The following is a 15,478-nucleotide window of genomic DNA, read 5'->3' on the forward strand; positions in this document are numbered from 1 at the left end:
CTTTCTATCCCCCAGCCCAAATCTTGACATATAAACATGTACTCAGTACACATACTTAATTTTAAGATGCACTTTAAGACGTCACCCTCCTATGTATTATCGCATTCAGCAACTCTACTTTGAATCTGACTCACACTAACTGCCAAAATAACCAGGGTACTTAAAAGACAGAAGCCTTCCAAGCTTTCCAAAGCACTCTTTTTGCATTTAAGGCAAAAGCTTATATTATTCCTAAGGCTGTGGTTAAAATAAAGCAGCATAAGGGACCTTTACTCACTGAACTTCTCCAGGAATGCAATTTTCCTCGATTTCCCGGTGGGGTTTTTTTGCAAGGAGGGCCTTTGGCCAGCCAGGAGCCTCGGAGCCACCGGGCAGCAGGGAGAGGTAACTACGCACAGGAGCCGGGCTCATGTCACGGTGATTTGGAGCTCTGCTCGATTTGGGCCTGGATCTCTGAAGTCTTTGACACATCTCCACTGGGACTAGTCCCAGCAGCCAGCTTGGGGGACGAGCTGCCAGGCCTGTTTCCGCCTGGTTTCCTGCAGAAGCCAGGTTTAGTGCGAGACCCTACACACGGACCTCCCCTCGAGGAGCTCCTCCAAGCTGCAAGGAGGTTCTTCCAGAGCGGTCGGTGGGGTGGACACCACCAAAACGGCACCTTCCTACGTGCACGGAGGAAACGGGCATCGGCGAGGCAGACGCACGCGCCGCTCATCGAGTGCAGCAGAGCGCAGCCAATGTACCAGGGGAGCCGCAAGGGAACGGCAAGTGCCAAAACCCAGCTGGGTCGAGGCTCTGAGCTGAGCGGAAGACACGGATGTGCAGAAAACCACGTGTGGCAGTTCTCATGCTCCAACTCCTCGCACGGGAGAAAACCTGACAGCTCAGCGTAGCTGAAAAACAGCAGCACGAGCGTGCAAGGGTAACTGCAAACTGCTCCGGTTTGGGAGGTTTATACCAGTGCTTGGTTTTCACAAAAAAAGTCTTGCAGGAGGGTTTTTTTTCCACAATTAGCATGGAACAGGCTCTCTGAGAAAGCTGTAAAATCCCAATAAAAGGCTACAGCAGACTGCTGCAGCATCCAGCTGGCTCCCCACCACCGCCCTGGAAAAGGCAGCTTCACGCCTGCTGCTCGCTTCCCGGGGAAAGCAAAAAAGCCGCAAAGCTCCGTTTTTTGGTCCCCTGGGGGAAGCGGCAGAGCCTAATCCAGAGATGACAACGAGAAGCAAAAGCAAATGAAACCCAACCACACGCGAGCCACGAGGGCGCTTTGACCAAGGGCTCCCACACTGCACAACGCGCACCACCAAATGCCAAGGCAGAAGCCGCAGCCACTCGGGACCCGGCTGAGGAATCACCGCCCAGCTCCAACGGGTCGAACTGAGGTTCCTGCTGCTTTAACGGGGCCGAAGCCGGATTACGGTGCGGGCAGGACACTTCGGGAGAGGTTCGGAGAGCCGCGAGGCTGTGCGCTAGTGGGGCGCGGGGCTGCGATGGGTCTGGGGACCACGAGCGTGTGGACACTCTGCTTTGCAGCTACGTCCCACTGCGTTTATCCGGAGTGAATCCATTTGTGAGGATCGTTATCAAGACACAAAATCCAAGCACATTTTGCTCTGAAATCAAAGCCAAAGTCATGGCTCTTGAAATGAAGACCGAAGGGAGGGTCAGGCTGAAGGAGCAGGTCTCACCAAGCACAGTAAACAAGACGGACGGTCCACAAACAAACATTTCCCCTGGACGTAGTTTTCTCGTTTTACATCCTACCATTTGGGGAACACATCTGTTTACTCCTCTGCATTTCAAAGGAGCGACCGGCATGCAGAGCACGCTCTTCCCAGCCCCGCAAGGTGGGTCTGCCTGGAGCCGAACCAACATCTCCACGTCTTTCCTCTGTCCCCCAGGAATTACGTCACGGCTCCGCGGGGCCGCGGATGCGGAGATGGGCACGTACGAGCACTTCCCTTCCCTGCCCTTCCCAATAAACATTTAATAGCGGCCGTTAGCCGCCAGCACCGATAACTCACTAAGTGCAGTCAAATATCTTGCTGCAAGACCTCGGTGCTCTCATCCTCCGTCACCGCACAGGCTCGTGGCTGCTTCTCTCCCTTTGAAGTTTTACGTTCAGAAACAGTTTTGGACGCTTGCAGCTTTCAAGCAAAAGCATTTGTAAGCAAGCAAGATAACCGAGAGGCCGCGTTATTTAACAAGCACATTCCTTTGGCCTTTGTTGTACGCAGATGTTTGCTGAACGGGGTTTTGTTTGCAAGCGAGCAGAGCTCACACGCAGGACCAGGTTCCCGCTCCACGGCTCCTTTGCTAGTTTTTTGGAAGAAACGCTGCCCATAATCAAAGCACGAACAGGTTTTTAAATAAAGCTCTCTTCCATCGCTATTCCCCATGGCAATTTTGCAGGTGGTGCAGGTGTCTCCAAAGCTTTGAAATAGGGGGGAAGATGGAGATGTTCCTGGTTTTTTTAGGAACACCCAAGCGGTGCTGCTCATCTCTTGCTCCGAATTGTCAGATCTGGGACCGCTGACCCAAGCAGTGCATTCGCTTTTGTTGTTGTTATTGTTGTTGTTTGGGTTTGGGTTTTTTTTTTTTTTTTGGAGAGGATGAAACCAGACAGACTGTCTACATTTGAAGAGCTTTTCCGAGGCTGATAAACGGCAGGCTGTTGCCCTCCGCGAGCCTGCTGCGGAGAAGGCATTAAACACCGTATAAATAAGCAAACCGCATCTCCCCACTGAAAATGCTTTCACTGCATCTCTATTGCTGTACCGAGAGCATCCCCAGTTCAGTGACCATCATTTCCATGTCACCTGAGTCGGATCCAGTCCCTGCAACAGGGCCTAGACCTCCATGGCCAACAGCGGTACTGGGAGCATCAATGTGCCAGCAAAGAGAAAGCCTCACGGAGCTCTTTTTAAAGGTATCGCTCGCCTCTGTTTCCATCCAAGGGCTCTTCAGCATCCTTGCAGGGAGCATGTGGCATCTCTGCAAACTTGCTTTCACCTAGATACTCACCCTAGTTATCAGCATCAAAAATTTTTATACAAATCAAACTTGAGACTTAAAAAAAGTGTTCCTAATATCCTTGGTTTGATCACACACTAATGCCTGGCAGGCAGCCGCCATCCAACCTCAATTGCGGCTCTGCTCCCGCAGACCTCGGAGGAGAGCGGTCCCCACGGGGAGCAGAGCGCAGGGTGCACGGCCACCCCTGCCCCAGGGCTGCGCCTCTGCCGACCCAGCTCCCCCTTCCTTCCGCTTGCCCTCACCCCCAGCCAAAAAAAAGCTGAATGCACGAGGCAGGATTTTTGCGTTAGGCACGCAGAAGTCTACTACCTTCAAAAGACAAGGCCGTGCACGTAATTGCAATTGTGGCCAACAATTAAATGCAGCAAACTTCTCTTTCGTTACCCGCCGGAGGAGAACTTTCCCTTGCAAATCCAAACGAACACGAAGGGCATCACTTCAGTCCAGGGAGCAATGCAGCCCTCCAGCCGCAAAGCCGTCAGGTCTTCATAGCAGATGAGAGCGGAGCCCGTATACATCCCGAAGGGAACTAACCGAATTTATCTAAAATACAGATTTTTGAGTAGCTCGACAGATCCCAGCAGCTCCCGGTCAAGAACGCCTTCAAACCTTGAGGATGCAGAATTATTCATTTGCTGTACTTCTATTCGCAGAAGGCTGTCATTAAGTAACAGTGTTGTTAGTTCTCTGAAAATAAAAATGCTGCTTGTTTGTGTTGTTTTGTGACAAATTAGAGTGGCTTAAAAAAACCACTATTGAGATACATGTCTGTGACTGCCTCTCACCTGCCAGAGTGCTTCAGTCCCTTTTATTTTGGCAAGTAAAAAGAGAAGTGTAGCATGTGCTTATTCTCCCAAACAATAGTATGACATTGACTTATTCTTGCTTCCAAGGCCAAAAAACGGTTAATGGCTCATTCCGTAACTGACTTAATTTCCAGCGTTTCAGTTTTTCAAAGAGAAAAGAAACAGGACTGTCCTCCAAGAGCACTCGTTTCGGCGAACACAACCCATTTCACGGCGATGCAGCGCTGCAGATAATCGCAATCACGCGGCTTGGACTTACTGTCTCGACCTTCTTACCCAAAAATGCGCGGCCTCACTGCAAACTACTGCTCCAGCCAAGGATTGCCAAAAACGATAAGAGAGAGGTCTCAACTAAAAATAGACAAAAATCAAACAGCTTCAGCAACTGCGTTTTTTTCTAAATGCATTCTTTCCTCTTTCATAACATGTGTAAGAGGTGCACAATTCACCAGGGAAACCACACAGAATGATACTCTGAAACGGATAAAATAAACAGAATAAAAATTCTGATTTTCAAGAACCGGTGGCCTTGCAGCAAAGCTATGTCCTCAGATGGAGGAGAGGCCTTCACTGAAGCTGGAAGTATCACCAGCAAGCCTCATCCCACACGTGCTTTCGAGTAATGTGTCTTGCGCATGGTTTTACTATGATTAAAAAAACAAAGCAGAGGCAGGAGGTCTGGTGGCTCTGCCTTAACAAACGGGAAAATGAGCCACCCGACACGCCACAGATGGTACATTGTAACTGCCCGGATTTAATTCTCACTAGACCAGTCCTAGTAATCTAGTGCATGTCGGCAGCGCCGTGCCCCTCTTTCATCTTCTGGTACCGTGCAGCTTTCCCATTTAAATGAGGGCAAAAAATAGTAGCTCACCATCTGCTGAAAGCAAATCATTTATGTCAAATTGAAGACTGGGCTTATAAAACGACCTGAACTAAACAGAGCAAGTAAGTGCATTACAGCTGAAAAGAGCTCGCAGTCCTCTCCTGTATCCTCAGAAAGCCTCCTGGATGCTGCAAACCTGGAGGTTGAGCAGGAATTTCTGGGCTTTGCTCATCTGCAGAGCACTGAAACTTGAACAAAAGCGTGTGCTTGAGTCTTGTCAAGAGCAATAGGTTTGAAAAGGTCGCCCATCTGGGACACGTTAAGTTAGTTAAAACTCACTTGAACTCGCACCAGTTAGACCCAAAACGGAGCGATCTGGGAATGCACTTACTGCTTCGGGGTCGTTAATGAAAGCTGCTCACGTGCCACCCCTTGCAACACCGACGCAAACGAGTCATCCGTCAAAAAGACTTAAGGAAACTGTCCGTTTAATACAAGCGCTGTTTTGGATCACGGTAAAGGCAAAAAAACTGTGCAAAGAAAAGCACTGAGTTGGAGACGAGTTTGCCAGGTCTTTGCTTCCGCTTCCCGCGGGTCACAGCGGAGCAGAGACGATGCACCGATTCCCCGTGCAACATCGTGCTCCAGCACCACAATACTTCCTAAAGCAACAGTCAAACCAAAGCAAGCAATCGCTTGCAATCGACTGAACGCAAGGATTTCTGCCATGCATTATTCATAAGGGGTTTTTTTCCCCCCTGCCTGAACACAGATGTGTTTACTCGCACTGTGCCTCATTTACACTCAAGGTTTAACATAACAGGGCTCATTTTCCTTCCTTACAGGTTTTTCAAGCACAGGGTAAAATAGGTTTGGGTGTTTTTTTCTTTTTTTTGGTCGTTTTTCCTTTTGGTCGTTTCCAAAGCAAAGCTGTAATTAGCAGCCAAGAGGGACCCGCGCTCCTTTGATGAGGAGCGGCTGCTAGCTAAACAGCACGCGCGGCCCTGCGTGCGCGCTTGCCAGGCACCCGCCACCGCGGCGCGGAGAACGGGGCAGGCGTTTGATGCTAACAGCTCTTAGCAGCCCTCGTTGCCTATTGCTATTTTGCAGATTCCTGATGGTTGCATTGAGCGATCCTGGCTCCGGCCGGCTTGCACGCTCGGCCTGCAGCGCTGCTGCGTGCCCGGGACGTTACGCTTACCTGCTCGATTTACCTTCACACCTCGGTAGTACAATCTGCGTTCAACCAGGCCTTAAAACACGTTTGCCTCATCCTCGTTCGACGCCCCAAATTCATCCAAAACCACCCCGTGGTGCCAGTACGAGGCGCACGGTAAATGCACGAGGGGATTTAAGTGATCTGAGAACGGGCCGGCCGGCCTTCGGCCAGCGCCAGGGAAACGCTGCCCGTCTTCAGCCCGGCTTTGGGCCAGCACCGCTTCCGCGCTGCCCTCAGACCTGAAGGGTATCGAGATGTGTCGGCACCGGCGCTACCCTGAGCTGATCTCCAGATCTCTTCCCCTGCAAAAGGAGTCTGTGCTTATCCTCTTTTCCTGCATGGGCATTCAGAGAAAAGATACTCAATGCAAAAAATACCCGTTCTCCCAAGCAAGAGTCTGCAACGAGAGAAGTACCGCCTGGACGAAGGGCCTGCTCGGAGCCGCCAGCCACGTATTTCGGCTTTTAAGGAGGCGGCAGCTTGCAAACAGATGCCGGGCATGGTTTATTTATACGCTTTGTCCCGGCTTATTCGCTACAATCCTCCAACAACAAGCAGCAAGGAAGCAGAGCGTCGAGGCGACTGCTGTCTTCATCACAATCAGCTTTCCGCAGGGCACGGCCAGACCCCGGCCCGCTTACGGCTGCCGCACGCGGCAGGGAGGAAGAGGAGGAGACCGGCGATGGCTTCGGAGTGAAAAGCAAGACTCGCCAGGTGCACGCAAATAACGGGACGTTTCAGTCCCGCCTTCTCCCCGGGGCTTATTATTTTTTCGGTCCTTGATGTGGCTGCGGCAGAGCAACCGTACCAAAGACTCGGCCCCACAGCCGTTTTCACCAGTCTGTTTGTTTTCTTTTCATCTGGCAGCGAAATCAGGCAGCTTTCGCTTTTAATCCCTTTAATTAGGGGTGTGCAGCAGCTCTCATTCCTTAATTACATCCACTGACACATCCGAGGCAACACATTTGCAAACACCCATTTTCCCCGGCGATGGCTTTGAATCCCAATTGCCTCTCGCTTCCCACAGCCGCCGCTCCGCAGCCCCGAAACGCGGCCCATCCGCAGGAGACGCGGCCCAGCTTTCCGGGTGCCGCGACAGGACACGCGTGCGCGCGACTCCGAGAAACAGCTTTCGTGAAATAACCACGTTTCTTCAGCAGGATTTAAGGTGACTACAGCATTGAGAAACCACTCACAGCCTGCTCGAGTAGCAGAGTGGGAACGATGCTATTAGAGAAGTTTGCAGAGAAAAAGTCACAATTTGGGGCAATATGCTCAATGTCGAAGCAAGGCACAGAGGGACGATATTTTGGTAACTAACTCGTTTTTTTTGGTACATCGTCTTTGGGGTGTTTTTTAGAGATGGGCAACAGCGCCCTTTGTCGCAGCTGCTCAGCTGCCGGGAATCCCTTCGGTAATGGCTCGCTAGGACACGGCAGCCGAGCTCCAGCACAAAGCCTGCATCGTACCAATGACAGCAATCAGTGAGCAAGATATTAAATATCATCTTGGAGGGAGGGGAGAGCACCGATTTTAAAAAAAAAAAGGGCAAAGATGGCACGGTTTTGGAGATCTTTGCCCCCGCCGGAGACCCGAGCGAGCATCCTCGCACACCCCGGCACGTGCCCCGCATCCATCCTCCGGCTCGCGGCTGTTGCAGTCGTTTGCCCGGAGGAAGCGTGCACAAACCTCGCTTCGCTGCGCTTTGCTTCTTGAAAGCAGAGAAAGGAAAAGGAAGCTGGGTTCGCCCCGCGTACCTGCAGGACGGAGCTTTAGATACACTTTACACCCACACCGCAAGGGCGGGTGGTATTTTCGGTTGCTGTTTTGCCTTCCGAGCTGGCAGGGTTTGTACTGGAAGGCCTCTGACATGCTCCTGCTTCAGCACAGTTGTGCAGAGATATTTTTTATTTCTTCAGTTCCCTGCGCTCCCGCTCTCCCGTGCTTCTTCTCCTCCTTCTCTCCCGCCGGTCCCCCCGCCGCCGCCTCCATCCCTCCTTCCCCCCGCCGGCCCCGGGCTCCCACCCGCAGCCCTTTGAAGCTCGCTTTGCATTAAATACCGACGCGGGAGACGCTCCGCGGCCCCGAACGCGCTCGGGAGAGGCACTTTGAAGCCTCGCAGCAGCTCGCTCCCGCTGGGATGCAGGTGCAGCACCCGCGGCATCGCCGGCACGGGTCCCGCCAGCGCCCGCTGAGCCGGGCGACAGCCGACAGCTCGCAACTTTCTCAGCGTTGCGATTTTAAAAAAGAGCTGGGCAAAACAAAGGATTTTCTTTAGCGAGGAAAAGCATATGTGGAAAGCAGCAGGTTTAAGCATCTGCCTGCTAAAAGAAACCATCGTGTTTACGATCAGCTGACGTTAACCCTGCTCGCTGGATACGCTACTGATCCTGTGTACACAACTTAGTGTCTTGTGCACACAAATCTCACAAGTTAGAGCTGCCAATAACCCTTATTTGAGCACACACATTTGTGTCACACATTCATACAAGCGATATAAAAGCAGTATTAATAACCGCATGCTTTTTCGGAGAAGCTCTGCCCATTTTTCCCTTTTTCACACTTAAATCCCCACTGTGCAATTGCCTCATGCGCAGCTGAAGCCGCATTTAGCTATTTCGTCCGACTGAAAGCTCTGCAGACTCCCGGGGCCTCGGTGTGGCTGGGTATTTATCAAGTCCCAAACACACCCCCAAAAAGAAATTACGAATAAACCTTATTAGCATCAGTATTTTAGAGGCAAAACCTGCTGGTCTCGTGCAGTTCATAGAGTTAAGGCACCCGAAGGCAGAGCTGAGATTCGCAGCCAAAATTGTGCTGCAGAAGGGCTCTGCGTGTCGCCGTCCCCATACCAGACGAGTGACCTGTGCTTTTCAGCGGGCTGCTGACAGCACAACCGGCAGAACAATATTGCCGAAATCCACATTCACCGCGCACAAGAGAGCGAAATGCCACACAAATCCCCTTTTCTGCAAGCGCTGTTCAGATCATTGTTCGGGTAAAACTGCAGCGAGAAGACCCTTCGCACGGAGCCGGGGTGAAAAACCGGAGAGAGCAAAAAGCGTCCGTGATCTCACCCGCTGCCGAGCGGGCGGACGGCTCGGGCCAAACCAGCGTTTCGCCCCACCAGTAAACATGTTCTTCAAGCGCATCCTTTTGCGTTTCCTCCTAGGTCATTGCTTTGGGTTGTTTTTATAAACTAAACGACCTGAAGGTAAATGGTCGCCTGTTCCTGGTCAGCAGTTCAGTAAGATAAAAATAATAATCATGCAAACGAGGGCTGGCAGCGGGCTCATCTAAGACACTTCCTCACCGATGTTCGCTGCTCAGCGGGCCAGCCAGAAAAAGAGGAGGTGGAAAAAGAGCCACGTTAGCTCTAGAAAGCAGGCTGGGTTTTGCAACCCTCGCAGCGGCCAGAAGCATCTCTGTGCTGACTTAACCACGAGCAACAGAAGCAAACTTCAGCACCGCGTTTCCTCACCGTGCCGTTATTTCGGGATTGCAGCGATGGAGCAAGCACGTACAAAGCCCCGGCTAGGAGGGGGCTTGTTTCAGCTGCTCAAAGTAAACAGGTTGTGGAAAGCAGAAAACTGTTTAGAAGCAAACAAAAAAAACCCCACATCAAGAACATTAAATTACCTTTTCACTAAGCAGGGGAGGTCTTAAAAATCTGACTTCTTTGGTGCTCGAGAGCCACCCCACCGAGCAGAAGCATGCAAAGCGCCCGCCTTTCACGCAGCAAGCCGCTAAGCGTTTGGGCTGAGATTTCTGTTTCGCTGGGTTGTTTCTAAGCGCAGGCACCGAGTTTAGCAGGGACTCAGCGGACGCTGGCGGCATGCGCAACTGCTACATCGGAAACACAGGATTTACCCTTTCCCAGGCGTTTTACCTGCTGGTATTACCTCGCCAAGATGGTTTTATTAACCGCGTTCCCACTCCTCAGCTGCCATCCAATTACTGCTCCCAATTACTCAGCACTCACATGCCCACATTAATTACAGAGGGGGTCCCCTGCGTGCGGAGTCGGAGGCGCTGCCTCGAAAGAGCCGGCACGCGGCATCCAGGACCAGCCGCTTTCTTAAAAAAGAAAAGGAGCTGCATATTCTCCGTGGCAGATGAGCAAAGAGCTTTCCAAGCTCGGGCACTTCGCCCAGGCTGCCCACATTGAACAGGCGACATGCGAGGGGGAGAAACGCTTGCAGCCAGATCAGGTTCAGCGAAATGGCAGAGGAACAACAGGTCCTAAATACCTCCAAAGCACAGCTCCCCAAAGCCTGGCAGCCTCCGGTATCCACAGCATTAAATGTCCATTTTCTAGCTTGGGGCTCAGCACCAGCTGCTGAACATCCCTGGGACGCACAACATCCACCGCTCTTAGAAAGCACATTAAAAACTCACACGCGATTTTGGGGTCACCCTCCAGCACGGCAGCGAAACGGAGCCGGTTCAGCCATTAACGCCGGGGCGAGTCGCCGAAACGCTTCGCCGGTGCGGAGCCCAAGCGCCGGGAGCCACCGGCGCGGTCTCGAGAGCACGGCACGGCACGGCACGGCACTTCCTTCCGCGGCTCACGGCGCCTTCATCAAAACACCGGCAGCTGCGAGTGCTAATGCAAGAAGTTATTTTGCAACTCGCATTACTCAAACGTAACGCGCCTCCAGCAGACATTCCTCGGGAGGATTTTGAGAAAAAGACGCATTTTAAAGCCATGTGCCAAAGAGGCCATAAACTTTGCTCTCTTTTTTTGCCTTTCTGCAAGTAGGCTTCTATCATAAGGACAAAGTACTGGTATAGCATCACTTGCGGAACGGTTGCAAGCCAAAGCAAAATGCCATTTGCATAAAAAATGAGTAGATAATGTGGTCGATATTGGACTTTTTTCGAAATGTATGTTCCTCCTTTTTTTTGGCGCAGCGCGCTTTCAAAGCGTTTTACAAACAGCACTGCAAAATTCCCCCTCACCCATGTCAGGGTAGGTGAGCACTAGCCTTCTTTTACAGATGGGAGGGGGAAAAAACACTAAAAGAGCTTATAGGTGCCAATATGAAGAAATCTAGATCTTTTTGCATCTTGGTGTTAACCCTTAATTTTCTGCTGGCGCAGGGACTAAGGGTATCCCAGGCTGTTTTCAAGAAACTTGTGCCTGAGCCCTGGTGGGTCCATCCCACGCGTCTTTGACTCGTAGCATCCAAAGGGATCCCAGACTTGGAAACCTGCACGTGCGGGCACGAGGCTTGAGCTCACTTTCGGCAGGCGACGGGGAGGAACCGGTCGAGCAAACCCAGCTCCACCACCGCGAGGCATTTCGCCCTGCCTGGTGGCAACAGTCTCCTGGGGGCTTCACACTTCTAGGACACCCCAAACTGAGCCCGAGCAACAGCTTCACGTGCTGCATCCAGGAAACCAGGCAAAAACACAGTAAACAGGTTGGCAAGCAATGGGATGATTGGGGAGAGCACTTCACTCAGGAGCACGTGCCGGTGGCCCGGTCTCCAGGAGGTCCTACAGGATTGCTGGACACAGCTGAACAAGGCCTGCCCAGAAGACCAAGGTCTGACTCCAGCCTATGGCCTTTCCACCCCAGCTGGCCACTACCACAGATGTTTTTACTTAAAAAAACAAACAAAAAACAGTCTTCATCCATCCCAAGCTGTTTTTCTAGCGGTAAAGTTCAAGTGTTACAAAAGCAATAATTATTCAAACTTCGGTTTCGGGATAAGTCATCGCTACTCATTTTTGCCACCATCTGAAGTTTCAGAAGCTTAAACCCTTTCAAAGCAAGCGCAAACAGATACAACGTGGTAGGGTTTTTAGGTGATTTTACAGTTAACACATCAAAAGGCTTCAGTTGTTTCTTTACAACTCTGTTTTCTGTCTAAAGGCTGAAGATTTGGGTTATACTGTAGAGCAAAACCAGAGCTAAGGGGTTTTTTGCCTCTCTGTCACCTGAGCAATCCTCAGCTAGCGAGAAAACGGTTTAATCCCCCCGCGTTTGTGTTACTGCATCGCCTGCTCTTCCCGCGATCAGCGCCGCAGAGTCAAACCCAGCCCGAACCACCAACCTGGGCAGGGTGACAACAGTCGGACAAGGCTCCCGCTGGGGAATCCAAAGCAATTAGAGAAGAAATAAAGCTGCGAGAAAAGCGTCGCGGTGAAATACTGAATTTCATTTTAATTGCAAGTCTCCCTGCTCTGCTGGAGCCATCTCTCATGCTCGTTATGGGGCCGTATTTCTGCCTCTCGCAGCACACGGTCGCGGGAACACAGCACTAATAGATTCAGTTTTCCCGTGCTGTCCCTCTCTATTCATCACGGAGCGGGAGCTCTTTTTAATAAGCTAAACCTTTACAAAAGGAATATCACCATTTGTCATCATCAGGTCAGATGAAGAGAGTCAATAATTATTTTTAAATAAGCTACAGAGCTGCAGAATAGGAAGTCAACAACACGGCTCCCGGCACTACCCGCTCCCCTAACCACATCCAAGATGCCACTCGCTGGGCGCTGGCAGGTGGAGATAAGGTGCACCTTAATGCAACGGAGAAGAGGAACATGTCCCGCATCAGCACCCCAAAACTGAGGGAATGAGAGACACAAGTTACCCAAACCATCCCACTGTAGAAGCAACAGAAAATCAGGAAAAAAACACTCCAGTGTGCAAATGGGGGGAAAAAAAGGCCGTTCCGGGAGACAAAATAACAGAAGCAACAGTTAAAACACCTTAATGAGAACCTTGCTTTGGAGAAACCTTGTCCTCCAGCGCTCCCAGCAGCCCGCCCTTCCCATGCGGATGCAATCGCTCCCGCTGCTCCTCCTCGCTTCACCCCAGATAACGCCCCTTTCCTCCATCTCCCCCCACGACCTTCCTCTGCACCACTATTTTATCCCTCAGAAATGCCCAATTTCCCCCTCCCCAAATCACTTTCTCCTCCTGGAGGTTCCTCCTTCCCCCAAAAGCACGGAGGCCCTTAAAATTTTTTGACTAGCGCTACAGAAAAGCCAAATATCCAACAAATACCTGGCGGAAAATAATCATTTTCTCGGCAGCTGGACTCTTCCCCAGTCCCCAAACGTTTCTGATTTGTTACCGGCTCAACGTTAACTCAACAGCCATAACGCACAGCCCACACTCGTGTTTTACAGCCTCATTAGCTGCTTCGATGTGTTGCTTCGCCAAGTCCTTTCCTAGGTCCTTGCTACACACGGTCACTTCCAAGTCGGCTGCCGGAGAGAAAAGGAGCAACGCGGATCCCAGCCGCCCGTCCTGGCTGCCGCAAGGGGAACGGGGACGGCAAGGCAGGAGGAGCAGCGCTGCCGGCGCTCTGCCCCTTGCTCCCTCGCTGCTCAAATTCCAGTATTTCCTACTGGGAACCCTAAAAATGCTTTCTTTTTTCGCATGTGGTGCAACTCCTGCAGCACGTTTAAGAGCACACCCTCTGCTTTCCGCATGTCCTCGGCCGCGTTTATGGTGTAGACGGGGCTTTTGCTCTCCCCATGCGATCCTGCATGCTCATGCAGGAGGAAACAGAGGTGTCAGCGGCATTTATTTCTGATTCCACGCAAAGCACCACCCCATCATGTGCATTTTAAATATACAACGTCCATTTTCAGCTGCATGCACCCACCTTTCGCCAAAGCCTGCACTGCGTGGAAGGCGCTGGCTCCACGTAGGAGACCCACCAGCTCGTGTCTCTCCAGCGTTGACATGTGCACGTCAACACGATGCCGTTGAGCCGCATGTGCACGTGGAAGCAGGACTAGAAAACTGAGCCCAGAATCCTGGGATATCTGTTTTTAGGGCCCTCTTAGCATTTGTTTCAGGAACTGGAAGGTGGTGAGCGAGGCCGAGGATTGCCCAAAGAGGAGATCCTTGCTAAGGCAGCTGAATTTGGACCTGAATACGAGCCTCTCTCCTCCCGTGAACCAGACCCTGCCCGACAACACGCAAGTCTCAAAACCCTCCAGGAATGGTCGCTATCCGCATGCTCCTCATGTCCCGAGTGCCTGGCTCGCGGCACGGCCCGCAGTTCGCAGCAGCAGAAACCGGGGCTTGAATGTGAAATGCTCCATCGCACTTCATATGAAGCCGGGCAGGAATCAGTAATTCTGTCTTCACAGCAGAGCTGGAATAGTGGGAAATAAATGAGGCCTGGGGCCCCATAAGCAATGGGGCAAAAGCAGCTTTCTCTTATATTCAGCGATATATAAGCCCGGTGGGAAAACCCCATATGCAACCACGCGATCGAGGCAGCGTGTCGGCACGCACTTGCACAGGACGGGCGAGACGAGACACGAGGAGCAGCACCACGGGCCGTCTTCTCCTTCCAAGCCTTTGCCTTTGCAATTCTACCGTAAAGCTGCGAGAGCAGCTTCGTTATTTAACTAAAAGCTTTTAATTATCTCCCTCACACACGCGCACTACGTGGGGTGGGGAAGGGAGAGAAATAATCAGCCGAGAACCGGTGACCTGCAAGTTCAAAGGAATTGTGTTTTTTCATAGAAATCGCTAACTAACCCGCATCTTCCCGCGTGGCCTTCAAGCCGTGCCCCAACCTGCAGGGCCTCTTCCCTCCGCACCGTATTTCGGTGCACGCGTAAGTCACGCCAAGCTCGTCCCCGCGAGAAGGACCCTGGCTGGGGCAAGGAGAAGACTCCCGCAGGAGGTCCGCGCGCCGGGCCGCAGGTCTCCTGGCATCGCCGCGTATCGCCCGGCCCGAAGCGGCCGGACAGCTCGCCCGGCACATGGCACTCGCCCTCGGTAACAGATGGGAGCAACCGCTCTCCAAAACCAGGGAAGCGCACAACGTTAGGGCCACCGCCACGGCAAGCCACGGCCAACGTCACCGAGCCTCCCACTGCCAGGAGCACGTTGCAAGCAGCAACGCTCGCAGGAGCTGCTTTTCGGCCTGTGTTTTCCAGCTTTCTACACCAGACCGGGGAGACGCAGAAAATTCAATCCCCCTCCAAAAGCACCAGAGCCAGAATATTGCACAAATTTAACAGAATAGAAATTATAAAACCATGCTATACACGCTTGCTCCGAGTCCAACACCTAAAGCAAGCACACGTGGGCATCTGCTAAAAAACCCCTATATATCAGAGGAAAAAAGCCCAGCAGAGTCCTGGATGAGTGTGTCCTGGAAGAGCACGACTGCTTAAAAAGCACACCCAAAGGCCACGCAATTTTCCCCTCTGCAGAACTGCTTCATTAAAAAAAAAAAGAAAGAGATTTACCCTATCCATGCAGAATTAAAAGTATTTGCTTTTAATACAGAAAGTCAGTGGCATTACACAAGCAAAAATTCACATAAACAGAAAACAAGCGTAAACAACCGCCTGAACGTAAAGAAACTAATAATATTAATCTGGATTATCTACAAGCCATGAACATTCCTACCTAATCCATCTGATGGGCAAAGATAAATCCCGGCTACGCTGCATCCCACAGCTCTCTGCAACGCAAGGAACCGCGCCGCTGCTCCAAACGGCCTGACAGATGAGAAGTATACGGTGAAATCTTTACGTATAGCCGCCCGCTTAATCTACACGAGATTAAAGCAAAAGCCGAGTACCCAGAAAGCAGAGCAA

General features: G+C 51.7%; 1 protein-coding gene across 18 annotated transcripts in view; it reads right to left on the minus strand.

Moving 5' to 3' along the window:
• Window positions 1–15,478, minus strand: part of EPB41 (erythrocyte membrane protein band 4.1) — an 88,297-nt gene that overhangs the window by 50,588 nt on the left and 22,231 nt on the right. For 15 of the 18 annotated variants that reach the window (XM_064524966.1, XM_064524967.1, XM_064524964.1 and 12 more), the window contains exon 1: window positions 278–426. The exons of the other annotated variants lie outside the window; for them this stretch is intronic. In XM_064524966.1, the coding sequence (XP_064381036.1) occupies window positions 278–411 (134 nt within the window). In that variant the 5' untranslated portion in view covers window positions 412–426. Of the gene's footprint in view, window positions 1–277; window positions 427–15,478 lie in introns of those variants that run through there. 18 annotated transcript variants of the gene reach the window in all.

Source organism: Dromaius novaehollandiae, chromosome 23 (genome assembly GCF_036370855.1).
Source record: "Dromaius novaehollandiae isolate bDroNov1 chromosome 23, bDroNov1.hap1, whole genome shotgun sequence".
In the NCBI taxonomy this organism is placed as follows: domain Eukaryota; kingdom Metazoa; phylum Chordata; class Aves; order Casuariiformes; family Dromaiidae; genus Dromaius; species Dromaius novaehollandiae.